Source organism: Apteryx rowi, unplaced genomic scaffold (assembly GCF_003343035.1).
Source record: "Apteryx rowi isolate R43461 unplaced genomic scaffold, aptRow1 scaffold_12, whole genome shotgun sequence".
In the NCBI taxonomy this organism is placed as follows: Eukaryota; Metazoa; Chordata; class Aves; order Apterygiformes; family Apterygidae; genus Apteryx; species Apteryx rowi.
Window position 1 is genome coordinate 279,502 of NW_020447419.1, and position 22,691 is coordinate 302,192.

The 22,691-nt window shown below is 41.1% G+C and overlaps 1 protein-coding gene across 7 annotated transcripts in view; it reads left to right on the forward strand.

Moving 5' to 3' along the window:
• Positions 1–22,691, forward strand: part of AGAP1 (ArfGAP with GTPase domain, ankyrin repeat and PH domain 1) — a 386,106-nt gene that overhangs the window by 181,108 nt on the left and 182,307 nt on the right. For 6 of the 7 annotated variants that reach the window (XM_026087248.1, XM_026087283.1, XM_026087257.1 and 3 more), the window contains 2 exons: positions 8,431–8,558; positions 19,427–19,582. In XM_026087248.1, coding sequence (XP_025943033.1) covers positions 8,431–8,558; positions 19,427–19,582 — 284 coding nt within the window. The remainder of the gene's footprint in view (positions 1–8,430; positions 8,559–19,426; positions 19,583–22,691) is intronic. The other variant, XM_026087275.1, reaches the window with a different exon arrangement.

The window sequence follows — 22,691 nt, forward strand, 5'->3', positions numbered from 1 at the left end:
GTGCTTTAGCTGTGCTTCATGCCACTGGCGGTTGGACCATTTGGAAGATTTGGTTAAGAAGTTCTTAAGCCCATTTTGCTGCTAAAGGCAGCATCCTGTGCAACTACATACTAAGTTGCATACTGCTGTTGTGCATTTGCTTTCCTCCGAGTTTGTGTTACGTGCTTGCACACAAGAAGCCCATGTTAAATTGACCACTGGCAATGTTATATGAAACAGGTTGATCGTTGTCTGCAATAACTGAAACAGTTAAGATTTCTGAGGACAAGACTTTTTTTTTATATTGACATGAGGTGGGCGGCCCCTTAGCAAAACAGGGCAATGAGTAGGTAGCAGCGCTGTGATTGCATCCCGATGTTGTGTGCAAGCTGCTCCATTCTTCCCTGCCCTCAAACAGCGAGTTGCTCTGCAAACGTGGCAAAAAGTTCCCCTTAACACATCTGTGATCTTGGAGTTTGTAGCTGTTGAAAATCTTGCATTGCCGTTGGCAACACGTTTGTGACAAATACAATTTTTTTTATTTTTAGTAAATAGCCCGAGTCACTTGTACATCCAGGCCCAAATATAAGGGAGTCTAGTACTTGTTCTTGTATTATAGCTGGCACATGGTATGCCAAGGTCTCCTTTAAAAAGAGCAGTAAAAAAAGTTGTTTAGCCTAGAAATTAACTTGAATTTAAAATAACCGACAGAATGGCTTTAAAAGTGGATACTTACATTAATGTTTCCTGTTCAAAAACATTTGCATTTAGTGCCTGCTCTTGTAGTTATTACTGCTGTGCCTGTAACGTGTAATTGTGGAATAAATTTATTTTTATCGAACACTTATTTATTGTAAACAGGGAATATTAAGCTGAAATGCAATTGCAGTAAAAATGTAAGTTGCGAGCTGCCTTCATTTCCAGCCGTACGTTGCTCTTTGCTAAGGCTTTTCACATGAAACAAGTAATCAAGCTGTCATCAGCAGGACTTATGGGCAAAGCAAATTATTTTTGTTCGTCTGATAAAACATGGTTTTGTTGCCGTATCAGTTATGCTGCTTCCGCTTTCCATCTCCCTTCGCTTTTGAAAGCAAGGATTAGTCCTTGGAAGTGTTAATTTATCAACACGAATGAGGCAGTGAGGAGAAAAGCGTGAAGTATTGGATATGGGAAGAGTGCGGTCTGTCCTGCGTATTATTTTAACTGACTTGCAGAGGCTTTTAAGCCTCTGCACGTACAGAAACTCCATGCCAGCATGTACCTGAATAAATGGAAGCTCACGATGGTTCATTTTTTTAACAAAACCAGCTCTCCAGCCGGGGAGGGAGGAAATGCGATAGCATGTCAGCTCCCAAAAGGACGCTGGCAGCCGAGGATTGACTTGGGTGAGGGAATTCCTGAGCGTCCAGACAGTTGGCATCAGAAAACAGAAGGTGACAAATTTGGTGATGTTTCCAAAGCTGTTTTCCTCCCTTGCCATTTTAAGGACTAAGCAAACGTTTTGAGCTTGCGGGGAAAACTCATGTTTTGCAATTTTTATCAGCAAAACTGAGACAGGTATCTCCTGGAAGCCTCGTGATTGAACCTGAATTTTTCTCATACTTAAAAATATCACCGTGCCCTTTGACTATATGGTGAGAGCATGCCCTTTTCAAAGATTCAGTATAGGGCATATATTGCTTAGCCGTCCTTATAAATCACTAGCTTATCAGGAATCCTGTATAACACCAGTTGCAGTGAAGATAGTGTTCTGTGCTTTTTTGTAGGCAGGGATCTTTTCATGATCTGCAAAAGCAGTCGCATTGGTAATTCTCACGAATGTTACTGCAGCTCTCAAGTTTGCAAATAGAACTGAGATTTGTCATAGGATTTCCAAAAAAAAAAAAAGTTCATTTTCAGAGGACAGGCTGTTTCTGTTAGCAAGAGCTTTTATGTTTCATTCGGACGAATCCCTTATCTTTTACAAATTGTTAATGCTGTGGATTGGACAGTGACTTTCTGCAAAGGTATTATGTTGTTTTGCCATTCAAAGTGATGGGGGGGGTGTCACGCAGAAATGTATTCTTTGTGTAAACCGCTAGGGTTTTTTCCCAGTAGTTAAAATAGGTATTCATGAGAATTTTTTCCCTTCTGTTGCTTTTCTGTGAGCAGTGAGCATTGCAACTTCCTTTGAAAGCCGTTTTCTTCATGTAAAGTGGAAGACTAACACAGTGCAAGTAATTCTTGCTTGCCCATCTTTTGCGCAAACTGGTGGGTTTTAACTGAACCCAGTGTTTAACCATATCCAGGCACACAGCGGATGTAAATGGCCTTGGCCGTGTTTCTATGAGAAAACAGGTTTCATTGAAATTAGTGGAAACTTGAGATGACTCTTTGCAGCTGCTCTGTGTATGTCATAGTCTTGGATCGGTAATAAGTAAGGGCAGAAATATCACGGGATTTTACAGGTGTTGCATGCGTGTAGTCTTCCCTTTTGCTATTTCAAATTTTCCTGAGTGCAAATCAAAGTAAAAGGTGCTGCACTAACTCTATTCACTGCTTTTTGGGGAAAGAGAGCAGCGGTCAAATTGTTGATGCCTCTGGACGTTTTCCAGGACCTGTCCCAAAAAAAAAAAAAAATGGGGAGAGATTAGCGCTCAGACTCTGTTTCCCCAAACGGATCCATGGTGCGACGTAGCAGTCGCTTTGTATTTTAAGTTCGGAGAGGTGGAGCTGGCTCAGGCGGGTTTACCTGGTGGCTTGAACTTCTTTTAAGGAGTATTTTTTTTCCCTCCGGTCTGACTTGTTCGGGCCTTTCCCTCAATGAAGCTGCGCTAATGAAGTTTGGGAGACCCAGCTGCCTCTGCCGGAGCAGCCCTTTGAACCGAGGAAAGGCGATGCCGTCGGACCAGTTACTGGGGCAACAGCGTTTCTAATGGTGATGAGCTCCGAACAGGAGCACAATGAGGGGCTGGCTCCTCAGGGAGGCCCAGCGCCGGCTTTCGGGGAGCGGGGGGCACCCGCCAGGCAGCCCGCCTTCGCACTGCCGAGCTGCCCGGTGCCTTTGCGGCCGCCCGGCCCGCCGAGCGCCGGGAGTTAGCGGGGATGCTTGGAAGCGAGCGGCCACGCTCACGAGACGGCGCGGCAGAGGGGTGCGGAGCCTTTCGGCGAGCCGGGTCAGGCACGGAAGGAGGAGGCGTTCAGGCCGAGAGCTTTCCGTCCCGGCGTGCAAACCCGATTCTTGGGAATTTCATAGGCTCTTCCTTGACAAAACTTGAAAGCAAAATACACTTCAGTCCTTCCAGTTCACAAAATTAACTTTAAACATGCGAGAATTGGGTATAAATCTCCTCTTGCCGAGGTGAAATATCTGCAAAGCGTCAGCCAGCCTCTCTGTTGGCTCTCGAAATACTCTCAGCAGATTCCTGCTTGTTTGCAGAAGGCATCTGGACTTTGCAAATAAATTTATTTCCGCTTTCATATCTATAGATAGATGGCTCACCATAAAATCTCTCTGAAATTGGTAGCTTAATTGAGTATACAAAAGTAGAGAGAACACAGTTGATTTTTTATTTTTATTTTTTAAGATAGTCAAAATACCTGTCAGTGTCTTTATTTTTTGACATCTACTGCGCAGAGCAAGTCAGTGTTCATTTGTTTTGGAAACAGATTTTAGCAAATGTGTTTACATTTAAATAATTTTTTGTGGATGAGTCAGAACCTGAAAAGCTCCAGGGCAAAACCAAGATTTATTTCTGCTTCGCCGCTATATAAAGGCAATTGAGGTTCGTTTCAACTGTAGCTCTTCCTCTGGACTGACGTATTTCAATGACGGGCACTTTAGTTTTAATCCGAAGCTTTTTGACTGTATATATGGTCTTAAACTGGTCGGTGAAGTACGCTAGTTAGCTTCTGTTAACAGCAAAAAGGTGCTTACATCTGGGCATCTCCTGCCTCAAGCGCTCCCGAAGAGCAATATTTCTTGCCGTATGTTTTTCGGCAGAGGTCCCACATACATAAGGTCATACATACATACATACATATAATTTTTTTTTTTAAGCTACTACTAATGGTTGGTTAATGAGCGGTCACCTTGAGTCATAGCAAAGATGCAACAGCAGACCCTGGCTTTGGAGGGGAACGAGCATATAGCATGAGCGTTCTCGCCGGTTCTGGTGTTAGTTCTTATAATTATAGTGTATTTCTCTCTTGTTACCCAACCATTTAACTGTGGAGGTTTTTTTCCTCCTTAACTACTGTGTCTGAGGATGTCAGCAGCAGGAGTTAACTGATCTGTGGGGTTTTCAGTGCCAACCATTTTAAGTTTTGTATATTTGGGGGCTTTCTTCTCTGGAATAGAAGATAAAGAAAATGTGAATTTGCAGCAGCACTGCTGAGGAGATATATGCTGAACCCCTTTTATTGACTTCTGATAGGCAAGATTTAGGTTTCATCTCTCCTCTCAAGGTAGCTTTAGAAAGAGCACAGTAGGTCTTTTGACAGTCCAGCAATTGCCCCACAGATGATCAGTCACGTCTTTCATATGTTGCAAACTTTGAAGGGTCAGGGTACTCCTTTAGGTACTTCTGAAGCTCGGATCACCATTAATATCCAAGGGCAAGTAGCCCCGAGCACTTGAATATTGAACGCCATCTAATTACGGAGTGACGGCTCGGTGACTGCAATGAAAGAGGCAAAAAGTGCCGGGCGCCTCAAAGGAGAACAGGTTGCCTAATGAAGAGGGGGGAGAGGCAGCAAGCGTGGTGCTCCGGTAGGGGATGTCAGACCGGTCGCCGAAATGGAGGAGGAATTGGGAAGGTTTGGCAGCTCGGAAGGGGATTTCCAGTAGGGGGCACATCATCTTTCTAGCAGAGAGAAACGCTGCGAAATTTGAGGATAAAAACGGCGGATTTTAGAGTTGGCAGCGCAGTTTTTAAGAGGATGATATTAAATCTCCTGCTGTAATGTTACCGTTTTTACAGCACACGGGATAAATTGCGCTTTGTGCAGCTCTGCGGGAGCTTTACAGTACCATTGCCAGCACTAATCTGTGCGTTTCTAGACTAAGCTTTTGCTTTCCGGCAATCTTAGCTTGACTGATGAGCTGTTGCCTCGCATCCTCCTTGCTCGCGGTTGTGTTTGAGAGCTGTGCGGTTGGTACCGGGTGGACCGCAGCAGCCGTGCGTCCCGTCGCCTCCCGTTGCGGCCGAGGTCAGAGCTCCCGCTTCCCCCACGAAACGGGAATGCTCCTCTCAATCCACAACGTGCCTTTCCGTTCCGGTGGCACTGAAACGAGCTAATCAAAAAGGCGGCTGCTTCTGTAGTACTCGAGCTGGCGTTCAAGTAGTGCTTTTGAATAGGGGAGGTCAGACTGTCTTGGGTTTTTTTGTGACTTCCTAGAGTGATAATTTGGCAAGAGCGCATTATAGCTTTTAATGCGATGCTGGTCGTTATACACCTATATTCCGTCTGAAGAAGAGGGGTAAATATTTTCCTTAACGAATTCTCTCTCCCCTGCAAGAGTGGAAGCTTTTGCTGAGAAGGGAGTTTTCATTCATCTGGGGTTTTAATTCACTTCTGGTCTTAATTTAGGTCTTTACCACATATGATGAAGACAAATCCATGTGCATATGTTAAAATCTGACCTTAGCTTTGCTCTCTGCGTTCACTAATGAGTTTTAAAATATTCTAATATATGGCTTTCCAGACTCCAGATCAATAAACCAATGGCTCTGAAATGACGGAGTGCTACGATATTCCTCTGTAATTTAAACATGATTAGCTGATGAAGGTTATGATCAATATGCCAGGCGAAGATAAATTAATTGATATCATCCTTTCAGGATGATAAGGGGCCTATTGGAGGTGGGATGTAACTAATGAAGCTGCTTCTTCATATATACGAGCCATTTTTTATACAATGTATTCTCACTAAATCATGGTTATGCCATCATTCATTTACATGAAAAACATAAGCCACAGACCAGTTCATTATTAAAATTGCATTCATTTGAGAAGAAATTGTATGCTTACACTGCTAAACAATATCTCTGCCTATGTTATAACGTATTGAGGAAAAATAATCTTGAAATTTACATAAATATCTTTTTGTGATCTCTGAATGAGACAGATTGAATACTGTTGAGTTTAATTACAGTAAGTTTGTGTGACTTCTTAAGTTGATGTCATGGCAATTCTGCCTCACTGACCCCTTTTGATGAAGACGGGCGCAAAGGATGACAGTCTCCTTTGCAGAATTTAGTATTGTTTAAGTAAAATAGTAATCTTGACCTTAGAATAATCAATAAAAAAAAGTGTTAATGTGATCAGGTGTCAACTTGCAAGCTCTGTGCAGTTTGAAAGTTGGGGTTTGTTTTAGTTAATGCAGCTGGTTTCAGTGAAAGGTAAGGTACTGCCTTAGTATACCCTGGCAATACGAAACTAAAATAAAGCTAAACATTAGATACTGTGAGAATGCCTGAGCACTGGAACAGGTTGCCCAGAAAGGTTGTAGAGTCTCCATCCTCGGAGATGTTCAAAACCCAACTGGACGTGGTCCTGGGCAACCTGTTCTAGGTGACCCTGCTTGCCCGGGGGTGGGTTGGCCAAGATGGTCTCCAGAGGTCCCTTCCAACCTCAACTTTTTTGTGATTAAATAGGAAAAATAAGGTTTCTCAATCTTGAAATAATAAATGGGTAAAAATAACAATGTGCAACATAATTTTCACCCCTTTTTTAGACCCCCTTTTCGTAGAAGACATCCCATCACTTAAAAATAATATTGTCATGTATCATGCTCCTGAGTCACGTAAATACAGATTAGTCAGCCTGTAATACCTGCCCTTCCTATTCCATATAAGATAGTATTTAATGTCTTGCTACCTCATATTGCATCTAACTCTAAGCTCTCCTCAAAAGATATGGTCAATGGAAAATACTGAGCTTTCTCCATTCGTTATTAGAGAGCTGTTTCAAAAATAACAGCATCCAAGTCTCCCATATCCGAGCAATACCCCTTGTGGTCAAGAAGACACAGCACATCATATCTTAGAATAGTCTATTCATCAAACCATGGAGGAGTAGAAGGAATTGTATCTTTAGAAACTGTTGCGTTTTGCTTGAGTTAATAACTTAAATGTCTCAAGCCGGTGCTGCGATACCTCTGTTTGGATGGCAGATGCCTTCACATATAGCATGCTTGTACTGAAGTGTCATAGTGTGAGCATACTGGAGCACGCTTTCTTGAGTGTTGATTTCTATACCTTGAACAAACTTTAATTATTGCAGTTGTTACTCTTCCCTCCCCTCTTTTTTTGCTTAAAACAAACAACAAAAAAAGCATTTCAGCCATAGTGGAATATAACTGCTTCAAAGGATATAGATGCTCCTAGGGTTGCTCTCTGCCTCTCAACATCTCATGGCTCAGGGCTCCCGAGGAGCCGCTGTCCCTTGGGAAGAATAGGTGCTGTCCATATCTTGGCTTTTCTGCTTCAGTTCGTTGTTCACAGAATCTTTTGGTTTACACGAGTTTCATGAAGTGCTTCACTTCATGAAGATTACTGCGTGCTAGGCAATTAAATTTTGTTAGTAGCATTTTGGGTTAGCCATTATACTAGTCTCTCTTTATGGAGACTGGCATTTTATTTACTACTTAATCTGTGACCCAAAGGCAGGCACAAATACAGCGTAAAGGATTTTAAGTGTTCGTCACCTTGCTCGTCCAAAGGCCTTGACTGAATAGCAGAATGAACTAAAATTCCAGTGCACCAAGAACAAATTTCTGAAATAATTTGGTTTTTTTTAAATTGAAAAATTAGAGATGTATGGAAATTGCTGCATTTCAGATCAACTGTTTCCATCTCTTATTACGAGTCTGTTAACCTGTATACAAAGACATTAATGACTCTGATCCTTCTCTGTGTTTGGTAAATGCTGCTTTTCTTTAGGAAGTGTAGAAAATTTCTCAATAAACTGCAAAATAAATCTGGAGCTTGTCCAGCTGTGCTAGTGGGACTAAGTAGTAAAGACTAAAATCAGAAATTACTATATAGCTTCTTTCTGCAATGAGTTTAAATGGGATGGGGCACGTGGCAGCACTAATCCAGGTATTCTATGTCAGGAGCTCTTACTATTCCGGTTTTTGTTTCAAATGCTTTAAGCTTGTGTGTTTCCAAAACTGATTGTTCTAAGCATCTGGGGCAATTTCATCCATGCGGAGAACAGAGCTGGAGCTGCGCATGGAGATGGCTAGTGAGCTCATCACAGAAAACCAGCATCTGTTGTCTTAATTGGTTATATTACATTCAATTTTTGGTGCAGGCTTTGGCAATGGAAAACTGTTTAATAGCTATGTCCTGGTGTGTGTGTGTGTGTGTGTTTTTTTCTGGGTCCTCCTGTGTGTTTTTGAATTACAATGCTTTTCAGTGTGTCCTGTAGCTTATCTGCCTGTATGTTTGTTTATCTTTTTTTCAGTTGCCCAGAAGATCGTGGCAACAAGGAAGAAACAGCAGCTCTCGATTGGACCCTGCAAATCTTTACCAAACTCTCCAAGTCACTCATCTGTGTGCTCTGCCCAGGTTTCTGCTGTACATATCAGCCAGGTACAGAATACAGCGCTTGCTTGAAAAAGGAACCGATAGGTTGCTTTTTCATCTGATGTATATAATGCTATTGCTTTTTTTTTTTGCTACTTGGTAGGTAGTTGACCTTTTTCTAAAAGGTGTCAGTGATCCCTTGTTTAAAGCACTATTTTTTAATTGGCTTGTCTTTGTTTTAAGAAACCGCTGCAGTAAAGCGGTTTGGTTTTCAAGCCATCTTTGATCGTAATGATTATGCCCAGCAGCCTGCTGCTCTGAGTAGCCCACTTGTTACAGGAGCAGGATTTGCAGTACTGCCTTTTAAAATTCCCCTACTATGTTCTTGATTATTGTTCTCATTCAGTTGTGAGCTCAGCAGTACCTGGTATATCTCAACACTTAGCATGCTTGAATTTTTTACTTGCTACCACTGGGTGCAGTTTTAATTATGTATCTCTGTTATGCTCAATTGAAATGATTCCCCTTTAGTGACATAGTGATGTATGTTGCTAATGACTTGTAGATACTATGTGTAAGAACAAAATGCTACCTTTTGTGTGTGGCAGGAAAATCTGGTGGCCTTGATGCCATACATATGGTATTTTTTGGAAACATTTAGCTAATATCATAACTTTCTAATATACGTAATTTTTACCCACATACATATTAATACTGACCTTTATATTTCCATGGTGATATCCTTCCCCAGTAGCTTTACTTTCTAGCATCAAGTGAGTGTGTACAATCCGTGTGCATGTTCACAGTTCAGGTTTATACAAGCTCTGTCTTTCAGATCTGAGACCTTTGCAGCCAGGCAGCTCATGTTCCCACTGTGCTTTCTCACTCTTGGCAGATGTATTTGTAGGGCTGTCATGCTGGTCCTTGCAATCTATGGCCAGAACTGTGGCCCAGTTTCTTCATTATCAGTGTCTCAGACATCTCCTAATTTCCACTAAGCAATTTGAAATGTCGGATACTCACCAGCTTTCTTGTCATGGTTTTTTTATTTGTTTGGTTGGTTGGGTTTTTTTAGACTAAACTCATGTGCCAGTGATTTCTCCTAAAGTTATGTTGCAGTCTTGAGCCACCTATGTGAGATTTTGTTCGAGCTATGAACCTTTCTCCCACACTGCAAGCATCTGTGCTTTTGGACAAAGCAGTATGGTGAAGCTCTCTCTCATGGGGGTTCTGGATTTTTGTAATACTTTATTTTTTTTTTTTGGACATGTTAGACTGTCTTCTGAAGGTCCTCTGTTTAGCTTTATGTAACAGAGCCCCCTGGTTCTGTTGTGCTGTTAGCAACTGGTCCCTACTTCTATGCCCTAGTGAAAACTTCCACCGCTGCATTAACTCTGAAGAAGCAAGCAGACGCCAGTTTAGCCTTAGAATTCTTTACCTTGAGCTGAACCCAAATACCAGCTTGAAACTGTGACTTCTGGCAATTATGCCAAAAGAAAATGCCAAAGCGGTTCATATCCCCCTCTTTATAACAAGTGTTGAGATGTGCAACTTCTCTTCTGAAGAACCCTGGCACCTCCTGGTGCCAGTGAGTAACAGTTGTTCGTGTAGAAGAATTTCTTCCTCTTGGTGTCATATGTGATGTTGAGAATGCTTCTTCAGTCACGGTCTCTCTGACCACATCACCGACACTAGCACTTGGAGCTAACCTGTCATACGAGATGCTTTTCCTCCAAAGAGTGCTTGAAGTTGTGTATGTTCATACATTTAGACCAAGAGGAAATCAGCTGTCCTGTAAGGACTGTCTTTGGTACTGAGACCAGTCTTACTCAGTGGTGAAGGAGGAAACTGGCTATCACAGACATGTGGAGAACAAATGGCAGCATTTCCAGTGCTGATCTGACTCTCAGATTCAAGAAGGACCTAATTTACTCTGTCTGCTGGTCATTATATGACTTTTCAAGACTTTCTAAAGAGGAGAGGTGAAGCTTTGTACAATCCAGTCCTTCTGTGTCCTCTTAAAGCAGTTGAGATGACCCTTCTTGTTGATGAAGCTTTTATGGAGATCATTAAATTTCTAGGTTCTCACCAGTTTCTTACCTGAGTACAGTTTGGAAACCAACAGGAAAATGCCAAATTCTAGGTAAGTAATTCTTCACTTATGCAGCAAACTTCTTGCCAGTGATAAGGACTGTTTGGGAAAATGAAGATAAGGCAGCTTTTGCGATAAGGATTGCCACAATTTGTTGCAATAGACGTGAAGCTATGTTCTTTACCTTCTTTACTGGCTGGTATAATTATTGAATGGGAGCAATGGCAACTTCAGCCAGATTCCTTTCATCCCAGACTGGCATCCCGTCTGAGAGTGAAGGCCTTCAGAGGCACTCCTTACTGATCACTTCAGACAAAATGAGATATTGTTCCTTCTCTAGCTGGATCACTGTGGTGATCCAAGTTCTGCAAACTCTCCAGATGACTCTTGCAGTCATGAGCTTAGGCTTTAGAGGAAAAATACAAAAGTGTCACCTTCCACAGTCTAGTCCTTTACATACCTTAGGGAAGATTTTAAGATTTAATACCAGCAAGGGCTTTTCTACCTGGTCGCTTTGGTTTTCAAACTATGAAAGACTTGTTTGTGTGCTTGGATGCCTGACTATACTAATGTTCAGGAGTCCTAGGTGATGAACACCTAGGTAATGCATCCTGCCAGAAAATGCTCTCAGGTGTCTACACTCTTGTATCCATGTGTTTCCAGAGAGCTGTTTCACAGAATGTGAGAGGCTACCTGTTCCAAAGACTAAATCCAGTTGTGCTTGCAATGAGGTGCTTTTTCTGTTTTCCTTTTCTGTCTAGCTTTTTTTGTGATGCATGCATGTCATGTCTGGGTGAGGGTATTGCTTGGAAACCTTCAATAGCCAGGCTCAATGATGTTTGGTGAAGTACTTTACATCCATACGTTGACTTTCAGGGCATTACAGAATGCACGCAAAGAATTTTATTCTCAAATGCTAGGATATCGTTCATGATTCCTGATGGGCAGAGCTATTGTATACTCTGTCAACAAGAAGGATGGTGCAATACTGCTTATATTCTGCTAGCAAACAACTGATCTGTCTGGTGCATTGAGAAATACTTTTGTCAACAGCTCACCCTTTGGGCTTTCTGAACACTTGAAGAGTTGGACTAAGTTGATTTGAGGGGAAGAAGTGTTATTTAGTGCCCTGAGGACCTCTTATGGGCCACAGGTCTCTGCTTTTGCTATCAACAAGAAATACACATCAGAAGAGTGGAAGAAATCCAGTTGCTTCTCTATGTGGTCTCCTCTTCGTGTCTTTCCCACCTTTCCTTCCCTCCTGCTCTGCCCCCCACCGGTCTTTCAAGATATGATATGCCTGTAGACCGTGATGAATTTTATTTCAAAGTAGTGTGAGTTCCACTTCCATCAGGAAACCACACAGCCATTCCCTTTCCCTGAACTCATTCCTGTGGGGATGGAATTGTCTGTGTTGAGTTCTATGTCTTGACGTATTGGGAGGGCTTTTGTCATACTGACAGTTTAAGATGCTTAAGTTGCAAGACTCTAGTGCTAATATCCAACAGTTGCAAAGGACTTCATTTTCTGCCCAGACTCTGAAAGTGGAGGTCATCATTCCAAAAATCATGAGGCTGCCCAGGTGGGCACCACCTTCAGCTTTTGGTGTACTCTACCCAAGCTCAAGATGTGCCAGATGTCTTAGTGTGAAGTACCCTATCCCTGATAACCTGTTGACTAGTTACCTGGAGCTGTGCCTATATCTTCATCAAAGCTGACGCTGTTGTAAAAGCATCTGATGATCACATGGCACTTGGCACTGTAGCTGCTATTTGGGTTAAAGCCCCTCTTCAGACGAGTGTGATGGTATGACATTTCTACCTAGGAATCCCAGCAGTATCACCATACTGGTGGGCTTCAGTTTTGAAGGTAGAATGAAGGAATGTTCACCAGTGACTACACTTCTTTGAAGTACATGGACTCCATGTACTTTCATACTTGCCGCTTTTCCTGGAACTCAGCTGTGCTGTAGTTCTGCGGTGAGAAAGGATTGCAATGGCACCATTGCCTTGCCATGTACGCTTGTACTTTGCCATGTATGCCTGTACTACAGGTACTCTGCCATGACAGAGAGGGGCCTTCAGCACCCCACCTTCCATGCTGCCAGAGTTTAAAAGTATCATCCGGGCATGAGTGATACCATGCAGGTTCACCCCCAGTGTGATTATACACGTGGACTGCAGTGCAAAGAAAAGTGTTTATTGGTCAGCAGCTTCACTCTCTTAGGAGATTTATGTTATACCTGAGAGAGGTATGGAGCCTACTGAGTATTACTAAATTGTAGCTCAAATATGGCTGTCACACAAGCTCACACACTGCTACCTGCTGCAAACTTGTCAAAATGTGTTATTTGTGCTTGCGCTATACCTCCATAAAGCTTTTTTACCACAAGGTTGTCCAAATATGTAAAATAATACATTAAGAAAAAAGTGCAGTCTGCTTAATCATCCGTTGTTTTACTGCATATGGGACCTGGCTATGGATAAGCACTGAATAGAAGGGCACCATAATAGTTTGGGAACATTTGGAATGAACTATTCTGTTGAAATATCTGGGCATTTGAGTAAGGAAGAGACTTCATTGCTTAATCAGTTTTTCCTTATGTGTTGAAGAAGTTTTTTTTCCATGTAATTGTAAAACAAATCTGAGAATAGAGGTCAAAACCCCTATTTAATACCATTGCAAAATATATCGTAATGCTTTTTGTATCTACAGGATAATTTCTAAGCACACTCTAATGTTTCTTAAAAAAACCAAAAAAACAAAAAAACAAAAAACAACAAAAAAAACCTTGACTCATTTGCGTAGTTTCACACACAGTATATATGTACCTGGAGGCACATTCTTCAGAACTCAAATGTTAAAACTTGGTGCATCTGGAGGTGTACTCTTTCATCCTTCCTCTATCTTCACTTGACCACAGTTACATTCCTGTTGGGTTTTTTTTTTTTACACCTATCATCTTTTTCTTTCTAAGGTCTCTTCAGGTTCAGACATGATCTTTTAGTTATTCGTAAAGCAGTTGCTGCCAGTGGAGCACTGAAGCCTATTGTTGCATTCCATTAATGAAAAGTTATTCAATTTCACTGAGATCTTTTTTGGCTTCACCGGCTTACGTTAGCCAGACTACCTTCAGATTCTCTTGGTGCTCTGTCTGTCTGTCCCATCCATGTCTGCTCTTTCTGTCTTCTACCTTGCCGTTACAATGAGAAAAGGCAAAAGCTTCTGAGAGGGACAAATCTTAATGTGTCCCAAAAGATGGGATTAAACTGCTAACTTGGGAAAATAGAACAGACAATTTGATCTTCTTGGGGAAAGCTAGACTTACCAAAATCTCGGCATCATTTATCTGGACCTACGTTTGAAATCTTCTGTCAAACTTGTATTCCAGGCTCTTCAGCAATAGCATGGCAGCATGCTCAAAGACTTCTGTCTTCTGCTGAGGCAAGGAGTAAACAGTTTCCTCTAAAATCTGTCTTTGAACGTGTGGCTGTATATGACCAATCTGGCCTGAATAAATTGGATTCCCAAATGTAGTATTTTTAGATGATAGCCTGAGACAATGGGACATTCAAGAGAAAATATTGTACACAACCTAGTGAAGAAAAATGTGTCCTGATGAGAGAGTTTTCCAGGAGGCTTCCATATTATTGCAGAAATAGGCTTTTCCTTCCTCACTCCAAGAACAGAAGGTGCAGAAACCGAAGGCATCTTGTCATACAATTTGAAATCCGTGCTTTTGATCAAGGCTTAGTTTATTCCAACTGTTTCCAGACTCCCTGAAGTTCTGGATATCTTTTCTCTCTTTTAGATGCAAGACCTTGCATTCATTCCTCCTCAAGCGATGGTTAGAGATGATTTTTCTGGAGGATATCCTGTTGTTTCTAGAGAGCAGAAAAAGAGACCGTCCATACTGGGATACTTGTCAAGAAGAAGAATTTTAACTTTATTCCTTCTATGCTGTCATTTAGTGTTTTGGCCTGACATTTGTTCCATGTATGCTTTATGAAGTATTTGGCTGTACCGGATGATTTATATAAGACACAAAGTGAATGTTTTGCCTTCTTTGTATAACTGACTAGCCAGGAACATGCCCCTAGCAAATACTGATTCACTTACCAGTGAAAGCGGAAATACATAAGAGCTTTGGTTAAAGTGTGGGATTTGACTTGCTTCAATCCTTCTTTTTCAGCACAAAATTGAGGAAATTGTGCAAAAAGTTTTGGTTTTTATCAGGTATTGACAGGAATGTCATTAAGGGTTTTAGGACTTTGGTGCTTCATATTGGCAGTATCTGTCTTGGAGGTAACTGTACTGAACAGACCTATTTGGTCAAGTTATATCAGAATGATAGCTTCGCCTGTGCTATTCTTGGTGACCATATTCAGCTAAATATGTGCTTGTTGCCATGACCTTGAATTTTTTACAGTGTCAGTCTGTGTGGCAACAGATACAAGCCTGCGTAGATGCTACAGGTACACATTTTTGTAAATGGAATACTGGCGATTCACACCAGCTACGTATTAGAAATCAATATATCCCTCAAATGAAAGACTTTCAGAGTTTTCTGTAACAGTGTGTTGAAGGTCGGTGACCATCAGGCCTTCTAGCTTCCTAGCAGGAGAAGAAAAAGGCTTGTACTGTGTATGTCCAGGAGTCTTTTAGCATGTTTGGGAATGGACATGCTGCCTGAAGGTCAAAAAATCCTGTCACCCTAGAAAGCCAAACAGGGATGCGTCTGTACAAGTGGTTCTGCTGAGGCTAACGGTTACCCTACCTGGATTCATCTGACTGACTTCTGTCCCCTTTGCCGTGCTTCTGGCAAGAACAGCCATTCACAGAAATGGCCCTTTATGCTGGCATCTCAGATACGTTCATTTCTTGAGGGCAGCTCAGTGTAAAAACTTGATGGAAGAGGTAACGTGAAGCTGCGTAATATCCTTATGTGTATTAGGGCACTTGTTTGATTGGTTTTGACTGCCACAAACTTGACCGGTTTGTCGGCAGTCAGCAATTGAGTTTGCATTTGTTACGTGTTGGGTTACATGTGCTGTAAGGAAGGTTGTTCTTCGGATTCACCGACTTGATTTTTATGGCTTTGGACAAATGTTCAGTTCTGTGAATTATAGCTATTGCCATGTGTCCTAAATTCCATACTTCACTTCAGTGAACTTGTTACTAAACGCTTGCATACTGATTGCGGGGAAACTGCTTTCTGCAATCTTAATATGGCAGGGTCCCTAGATTTTTATCCGGTGCAAACAAACAGCCTGACGAAGACGGCTCAGCCTTTTGTTTCTGTTAGCGGTGCGTTAGGTTCAGATGTTACTGGGAATATGGTTTCCAAGTACTTGTCTGGTTGCATTTTTCATTGCTACTGTCTGTGCAGGCTACAGCTTGAAAGTCATGTCAGAGCTCATTCTGGTCAAACCCATTCTCTTTATCCAGGCACTTCAGAGTAGCCACATGGTTTTATGTGTTTGCTATAAGTATTGGCACCCCAAATAGGAGTCGGAGCTTTTTAAGTATTGGTAGCCATCCTTTTGTTTTGTGGAAGCCTTGAAGCTTTCCACTTTTAAGTCTTTTATTGAAATAGATTTTTTCCCCCCCCCAACAGTGGATTTCATGTGGCTTATTTTGAAACCACTTTGTAATTTTATTTACAAGGTCAGAAATCCAGTGAGGCTAGGTACGTGTGAAGAGGAGGCATTGCCTGCAGGACTTCTTCCATACAAGGGTCTGTCTTTGGGGATTAGAGTGCCCGACCTTCTGTGTTGAGTTTCATCTCTTTAACATCGATAAATACATGTAGGTATATATATTTCCCTTTAGGAGTTACTCCTGGAAAATAAATCACTTAAAATTTGGGAGACAGTATGTCAGCACAATAAGTATAAGATGATGCTGTAAGTTGCCAAAAGATTTAAAAGGTAAAATTTGAGGGATTAATTTATACGCTCTGTCTGGGAAATGAGCACTTGAGGTATTAATCCATTATCTATTTTTAGTTAACAGAAAGAGATGCATGCAAAGAGATGCAGACTTGGGAGGCCGGTCAATATTGTGAAATGGAACATAGCTGCATCCTTTTATTTTGCAACCGCTTGTGGCTCAAATCCTGTTACCAGTTTACATTTGAATCCTTTCTTCTTGTATTTTTCCTGCCCTTTTTTAAATAAACCTGTATGATCTTTCTTCTTTTCTCGAGCATATTCATCCCATTACCATCTTTTTTTCCTCCTGTGGATGAGCCTTGCAACTGCGTGGATTTAATCTTAAATATTTTCAGCTCCTTCCTCCAAGCTTGCTTGCTTTCTCTGGATGTTCCTGTCCCCCATTTCCCCCCTGCCCCAACTGGGTTCCTTCTTGCCAAAGCGGGCAGTAGGTCTTCACTCTAATCTGAAAGCTGTTCCTTGACACTAGTTACTTCTCCCAGCATCCTCTCTCTCCCTCTCTAAATGCTATTTTACAGCTGTTGAGTTTCCAGCCACCCTCTTCCTAGAGCTTCTTTTGTCAGCCATGTTTTAAGGCTCCCATACTACCCTCCTCATCTTTGCGATGTCGAGTGCTTTGTGTACTGGTTTTCAAAGTCTTTGGCTGTTTGAACTTTGGTAGATTTTTGGTGAGTGCTTTAACAGTGTCGTGGTTACATATGCTTTTTTTTCTTGTGGTGTTTTGGGGGATTTGTTTGTTTTAATGTAAGAGTCTTTTCTACATTTCTTGGGAGAGATAATATCTAATTTCCATAGGTTCAGTGTCTGTCTTCACGCTGGTCATTTACTATCTTACATGTTTAGTGCATTACTTGGTATCTCAGCAAGGTGCCATAGAGAGAGGGAAAACGAATGCAGGGTAAATTAAGGTCATTTGTTCCCAAGCAGTCCTGCTCGTTTCTCACTCCTGTTACTGTTCTCTGGTAGAATACTAAAAATGGTCATTACGGCTCTCGTTCTTTCATCTCCTTTGTCTTATGCTCTTGGGCCAGCTCCAAACTCTGCTTGCTACTTGCTCTGTGCACTTGAAAATGTAGAAGAGCTCTGTCAAGATCCTCTGTTCGTTCCAGGACCGTTACCTCTGGCTTTCTGACAAGCCACTCTTCTCCAACTCGGTCAGAATGAGGAGAGGATGAAATTTTATTGTCTCTTTTTGCTGTTTAAGGAGGGAAAAGGGGAAAACTTTGTCCACCAAAAATTTCACTTGGTGTATTGTAAGTTCTAACCTGTCATCCAGAAATGAGATGAATGTCTTGTTATTTATGGAGAGACAGTGGCTTTCGTGTTACTGGATTTCTATCAGCATTGATTGGCCTTTCAGCTCAAACATGGGCTCCTTGTCTCACACCTCTCTTTTTACCCTCCCTTTCTTGAATAAAATGAAGAAGAAGGAGAAAAAAAAAGAGGCAAATTTGGAAAGGCTGGAAGAGTCAGAAGAGGAGTTGAAATCCCAGAAAGTAAATTCAACTAGATGATGTGAAGAAGGATTGTCTCCTACTTGGCTCCCCTTTTGGAGGTTTCATCTGACAGGTCAGCTCTGCTAGTGACTTGACCCTGGTGCTTACACTGGCCTCAAAGGTTTATGTGAGAAGTGCCTGCTGATGCCTTCCAGCAGGAGTGCCTCCTTCCTATGGCAGCTTCACGCATGTATAAAATCAGCCACCAGTGTAGGAGCTTTGTAGAAGCTCCTTCTTTTCCTTCTAAGCAACTTCTCTTCAGACATCCTGAGAATACCCTGTCTTCTCCTCCTCCTTGCTTCTGTTAGGAAGCTTGACCATTTCCAAGATGTTCTCCTTCACCCTCTTGGGGGCATCACAGACCTTTATTTTCCCCCTCATACGATACCTGTGAGTTGTTGTTGAAAACCTTTGCATGCTGCTGCTCTCCTGCTGTGATTTTCTACAAAAGCATACAGAGCTCTCCATCCTTGCCCCACCTCAGTCCTCAACCACCAAATACATCCCCCTCAAAGGATGTACTGTATTTGATAGGGAAAAAGCTGTACTTTTTTTCTAAGCTATTTCCACATCTTTTTTAAATGAAGTTTTTTTAATACTCATTTATGTTATCTATTATAAAACAAAGTTAAGCTTTTATGATGTTAGTCACCTTTTGGTCCTTTCTGTCAGATACCCTCTCTTTCCTGCTGTTAGTCAGTTGTTGCATCGTTTCATTAATTGCTTTGTACATGTACTCGGTGATTATAATTTGCTCCTTATGAGAGTTTGATGTAACTTTAAATTTTTGGCTGCTTTCTTTGAATTAAAATGTCTTCCTTTAAAGTTTTGTATTCCTCTGTCGGTGGTTTTCATGCCTTCAGTAAATTTGTTAGGAACTAGCTATCATTATAGTAGCTGTATTACAGCATTGAACTATTTTCATTTTCTTGATTAGCTCTCTGTGAATTGATGTCTCTAGACAAGGATTAAGTCCAGCTATAGAGTTACATAGCAGTAGATATTTTTTCTTAAGGTTGAGGCAGAACTTGGTGTACCAATTTTGAAATGGAAAAATATAATTTACAGCCTTTTCACAATGTTTTGCCTACTCTGCTAATAAAACAGATGAAATTCTGTTTATCCCATTAAGGTTATATTGTGTAGAATGAAAATGTGCCTGCCATATAAACATAAATATCTAGTTTTTTTTCCAAAAATAATGGCAGGAAAAAAATATGTATTTCAAAGGCTTGGAAAGGAAACGTGGAAAAGTGGCAGTAGGGTAGGCCTGCTGTTTGCCTGAGCTGAGGTTGCTAATCTTAGATATCAAGACTAAATAAGATACAGCTGTGGATTGTAATTTCTTGAAAGCAGTGTATCACTGTTTAAAACTAACTTTAATCCTTGCAGACCAGTAATGGAGGAGGGAGTTTAAGTGATTATTCCTCCTCTGTCCCATCAACTCCAAGCACCAGCCAGAAGGAGCTACGGATTGATGTTCCTCCCACTGCCAACACACCAACACCTGTCCGTAAACAGTCCAAGCGCCGATCCAACCTTTTCACGGTGAGTGAGCCAAGGAAGACAATGTTGCTGTATTTTAAGTAGTACTCGGTGATGAAGGACTGAGCTTCCTCCCTGCTAAGTTGAGCTGGTCTAATCCAAACAAAAGTGTTGAGATGGATCTGTAGGTTTGAAAACGAAAACATCTTAGAATTACCGTGGGGCTCTTCTGTTTGAGGACTTGAACAGAAACTAAATACAGTTTTCTTACTGTGAATTTCAGTGAAACAAATGAATTCGTGGTTGAATTCTGGAGCATTTGACCTGAATTCACAGGTCTGTCTAGGTTCTCTGCTTCGGCAGCCTTCCCTCTTCCAGCGAGCAACGAGAAAGCTGGGCTTCTGCTCCCCAAACTGGACCTTATACTAAAGAATACGGCTGCCCTGAGCTTCTTTAATGAAGTATCTGGTGTTTATAGGGAGATCTCAGTCAGTGTTTGCCGGGGAAATTCTATGTAGTACTGGAAAATATAGCCACTTGCTAGTTTTATTACTCTACAGTGTCAGTTCACTTTTCTCTTCCAGGGCTAAAAGATGTGATGGATATTAAGTGACTTGTTTCCTCCCAAACCGTCTGGTTTTGGCTTCACTGAGAAACAAGAAAACACATTAAATAGCTTGACCGGTCCCTTCCATGACAGGTTATGCACACATAGTTTGGCAAACCTGAATAAAGCCTTGAGTGATGATTTCCTTATTTTAGCAGCTTTCCCAAAAGCTTTGTGATGGTATTGTGTGTACAGCTGTGATGTCCTAAGCAGTTTTTTGACACTATTTTAACATGCTTAAAACAAACATAGAATTCCTTTGGGCTTGCATGTGTGTTCTTTGGCAGCCGTAGCTACGTCAGTCACGTGTAGAAAGCTGCATCTCCTCTATCGTCATAAGAAAAATTATATTTTGTGCTCCAAAGATGATGTGATGTCCACTTCCCAGAGGTAGCTCACTCCTTGGTTGTATTCAGGAAACCCTTTACAAAACTAGGGAGACCGTTTCCTCGTAACCTAAAGAAAACTTGATCTCTAGGCCTTAGCAAATAAATAAGTTCATCATGATTTTAGAGTTTGAGTGACAGTACAGAGTTTCACAGATCATGTCTCGTCTGCCCACCTTGTGAATGATATTTTGATAAAACTTACGGCTCGTAAAACTCCTACAAAGTATTCAAAATAATATGTTTGTCTTTAATTTTTAGCACCAAAATAAGCAAAAGTGAGTGGTATCTGAAAACTTGTCAGGATTTGGCACTGACGTTTCGTAGCAGTTGTGTGGATTTTTTTTCCCCCCTATTTATGGGAATACTTGTCCCTGTTTGGGAATACTCGTGGGTTATTAACTCCACTAGATGTCAGTGTCATCCTAGAAACTGAAAGCAGAGTAATAAATTTGGAAATAGTCAGAAGCGAGAACTGCTACCGCTTCCATCAAAAGCATTTGCCAACCGTTTCTTGTCTTAAGTAAGATGTGATGAGGGCTGTTTAGATGTAGTTGACATTTGGAAAACTGGGGATGCTTTAAATTTGAGTAGGTGCAAATCTGAGAAAGCGAAGGAAGAGAAAGGTACACGTCCGCAACCGAGGAAAAGGTTCGAAAAGGATAGACTAAAGCTCTGGTTTGCAATATTTAATAGCTTAGCGTGAGAACCGAATGTGCTAATATGAGAAAATGTTGACAGTTGTCTTCACAGCTAATATCTGGGGACAAATGGGGGCGAAAAATAAGTGCTGTGGCTATAAAGAAAAAAATTATTGGCTTTTATGAATTAATGTTGTCTGTTAAGATCTGGGCATGTTGAACGTTGCTTAATAACTTACCGTGTAACGCATGTGCTGAAGTGTTTAGCACTGACTTTGCTGTAACAGAGATCTCGTGCCGTGTCAGCCAGGTTGTAACCTGGAATTATGCAGCTGAACGAATAGATGACCTGTACTTCTGGTTACATGTAGTTAGGAACAGAGATAGAAGTTGAAAATATTTTTCTTGTGTAGCTCTGGGGTTTTTTGCTCTGCTTGTTTCCTCAACTGTTGCTTGCATCTATCGCCTAAATTTCTGTTTGATTGCAAATTGATCCTTGCTCCCTAGAATAGGGGATGTGTTTAGTTTCCTCCATGAAGGTCTTCTAGTTTTGGAAGAAAATTGGGTTAAGTAGCAAATAGATGTAATTGTCTTAAATCTATCACAGTGTTTGAGTTGAAATAGGGTTGGGAACTTTAACAATGTTAATGTTTAAGTGCATTATATGCAGTATCTGATCTTTATGATTTCACTGGCTATGAATATTTTCTGTCAAGCAGTTGTTGCAATAGCTGACTTTCTACTTAGGTGGTAAAATAAATCAACAAATAAAGCAGAAGGGTGAATATCCTGTCTTTTATGCCTGGTATTAACAGGAAGAACTAAATAATAGTGTATAGCAGAGATGAGAATTTAAGATGCAAATCAGGTAAACTTCAGTAAAGAACTAACTGTAACTACTTATCCAGTTACATATAGGGTGGATGAACTTCTGGTACAGTAAGATGCATCTCCTATCTTACATTCAATATTATCTATCTTACATGATTTTAAAATTGCAAGAATGACTTTTGTTTTGTTCAAATGACCCCGCTATCTCCATATCTCCTATCTCGGGATCTGTTATTAGAGGTTAAGTATTCTTAGCTTTGGGTTGTCTGACGTGTTGGTACTGGGGTCTGGTCCTGCCCAAACTCTCATGTTCCCCTATAGAAAGGTGCTGTTGTCTGCAATTTGTTTTGATAAACAGCAGAGCCTGATACAATTCTCCCCTTGAAAAATGTGTGTATTCTGCGATTGCAAGCAGCTATAACAATTTACCTAGCTAGGTTTCTGTGCTCTCAGCACTTGACGTTTTGTATGTAGTTATTTCCTTTCTATGTGCAATGTGTTATTTCCTGATGCAGTTACTTTTATGGAAGGGAACATGTGACTTTTTAAAATCAGCTCACAGATATTTAGTTTGCTTTTCAGAGGCGGGATCCTTTCTTAAAAAAAAAAAAAAAAGTCAAATAGAAAGAAACATTCAAGTTGACAACTTCCCTCCCAAGGAGTTGGCTACCTTCATTGAGTTTCTTTAAAATCTGTCACTTACAGCC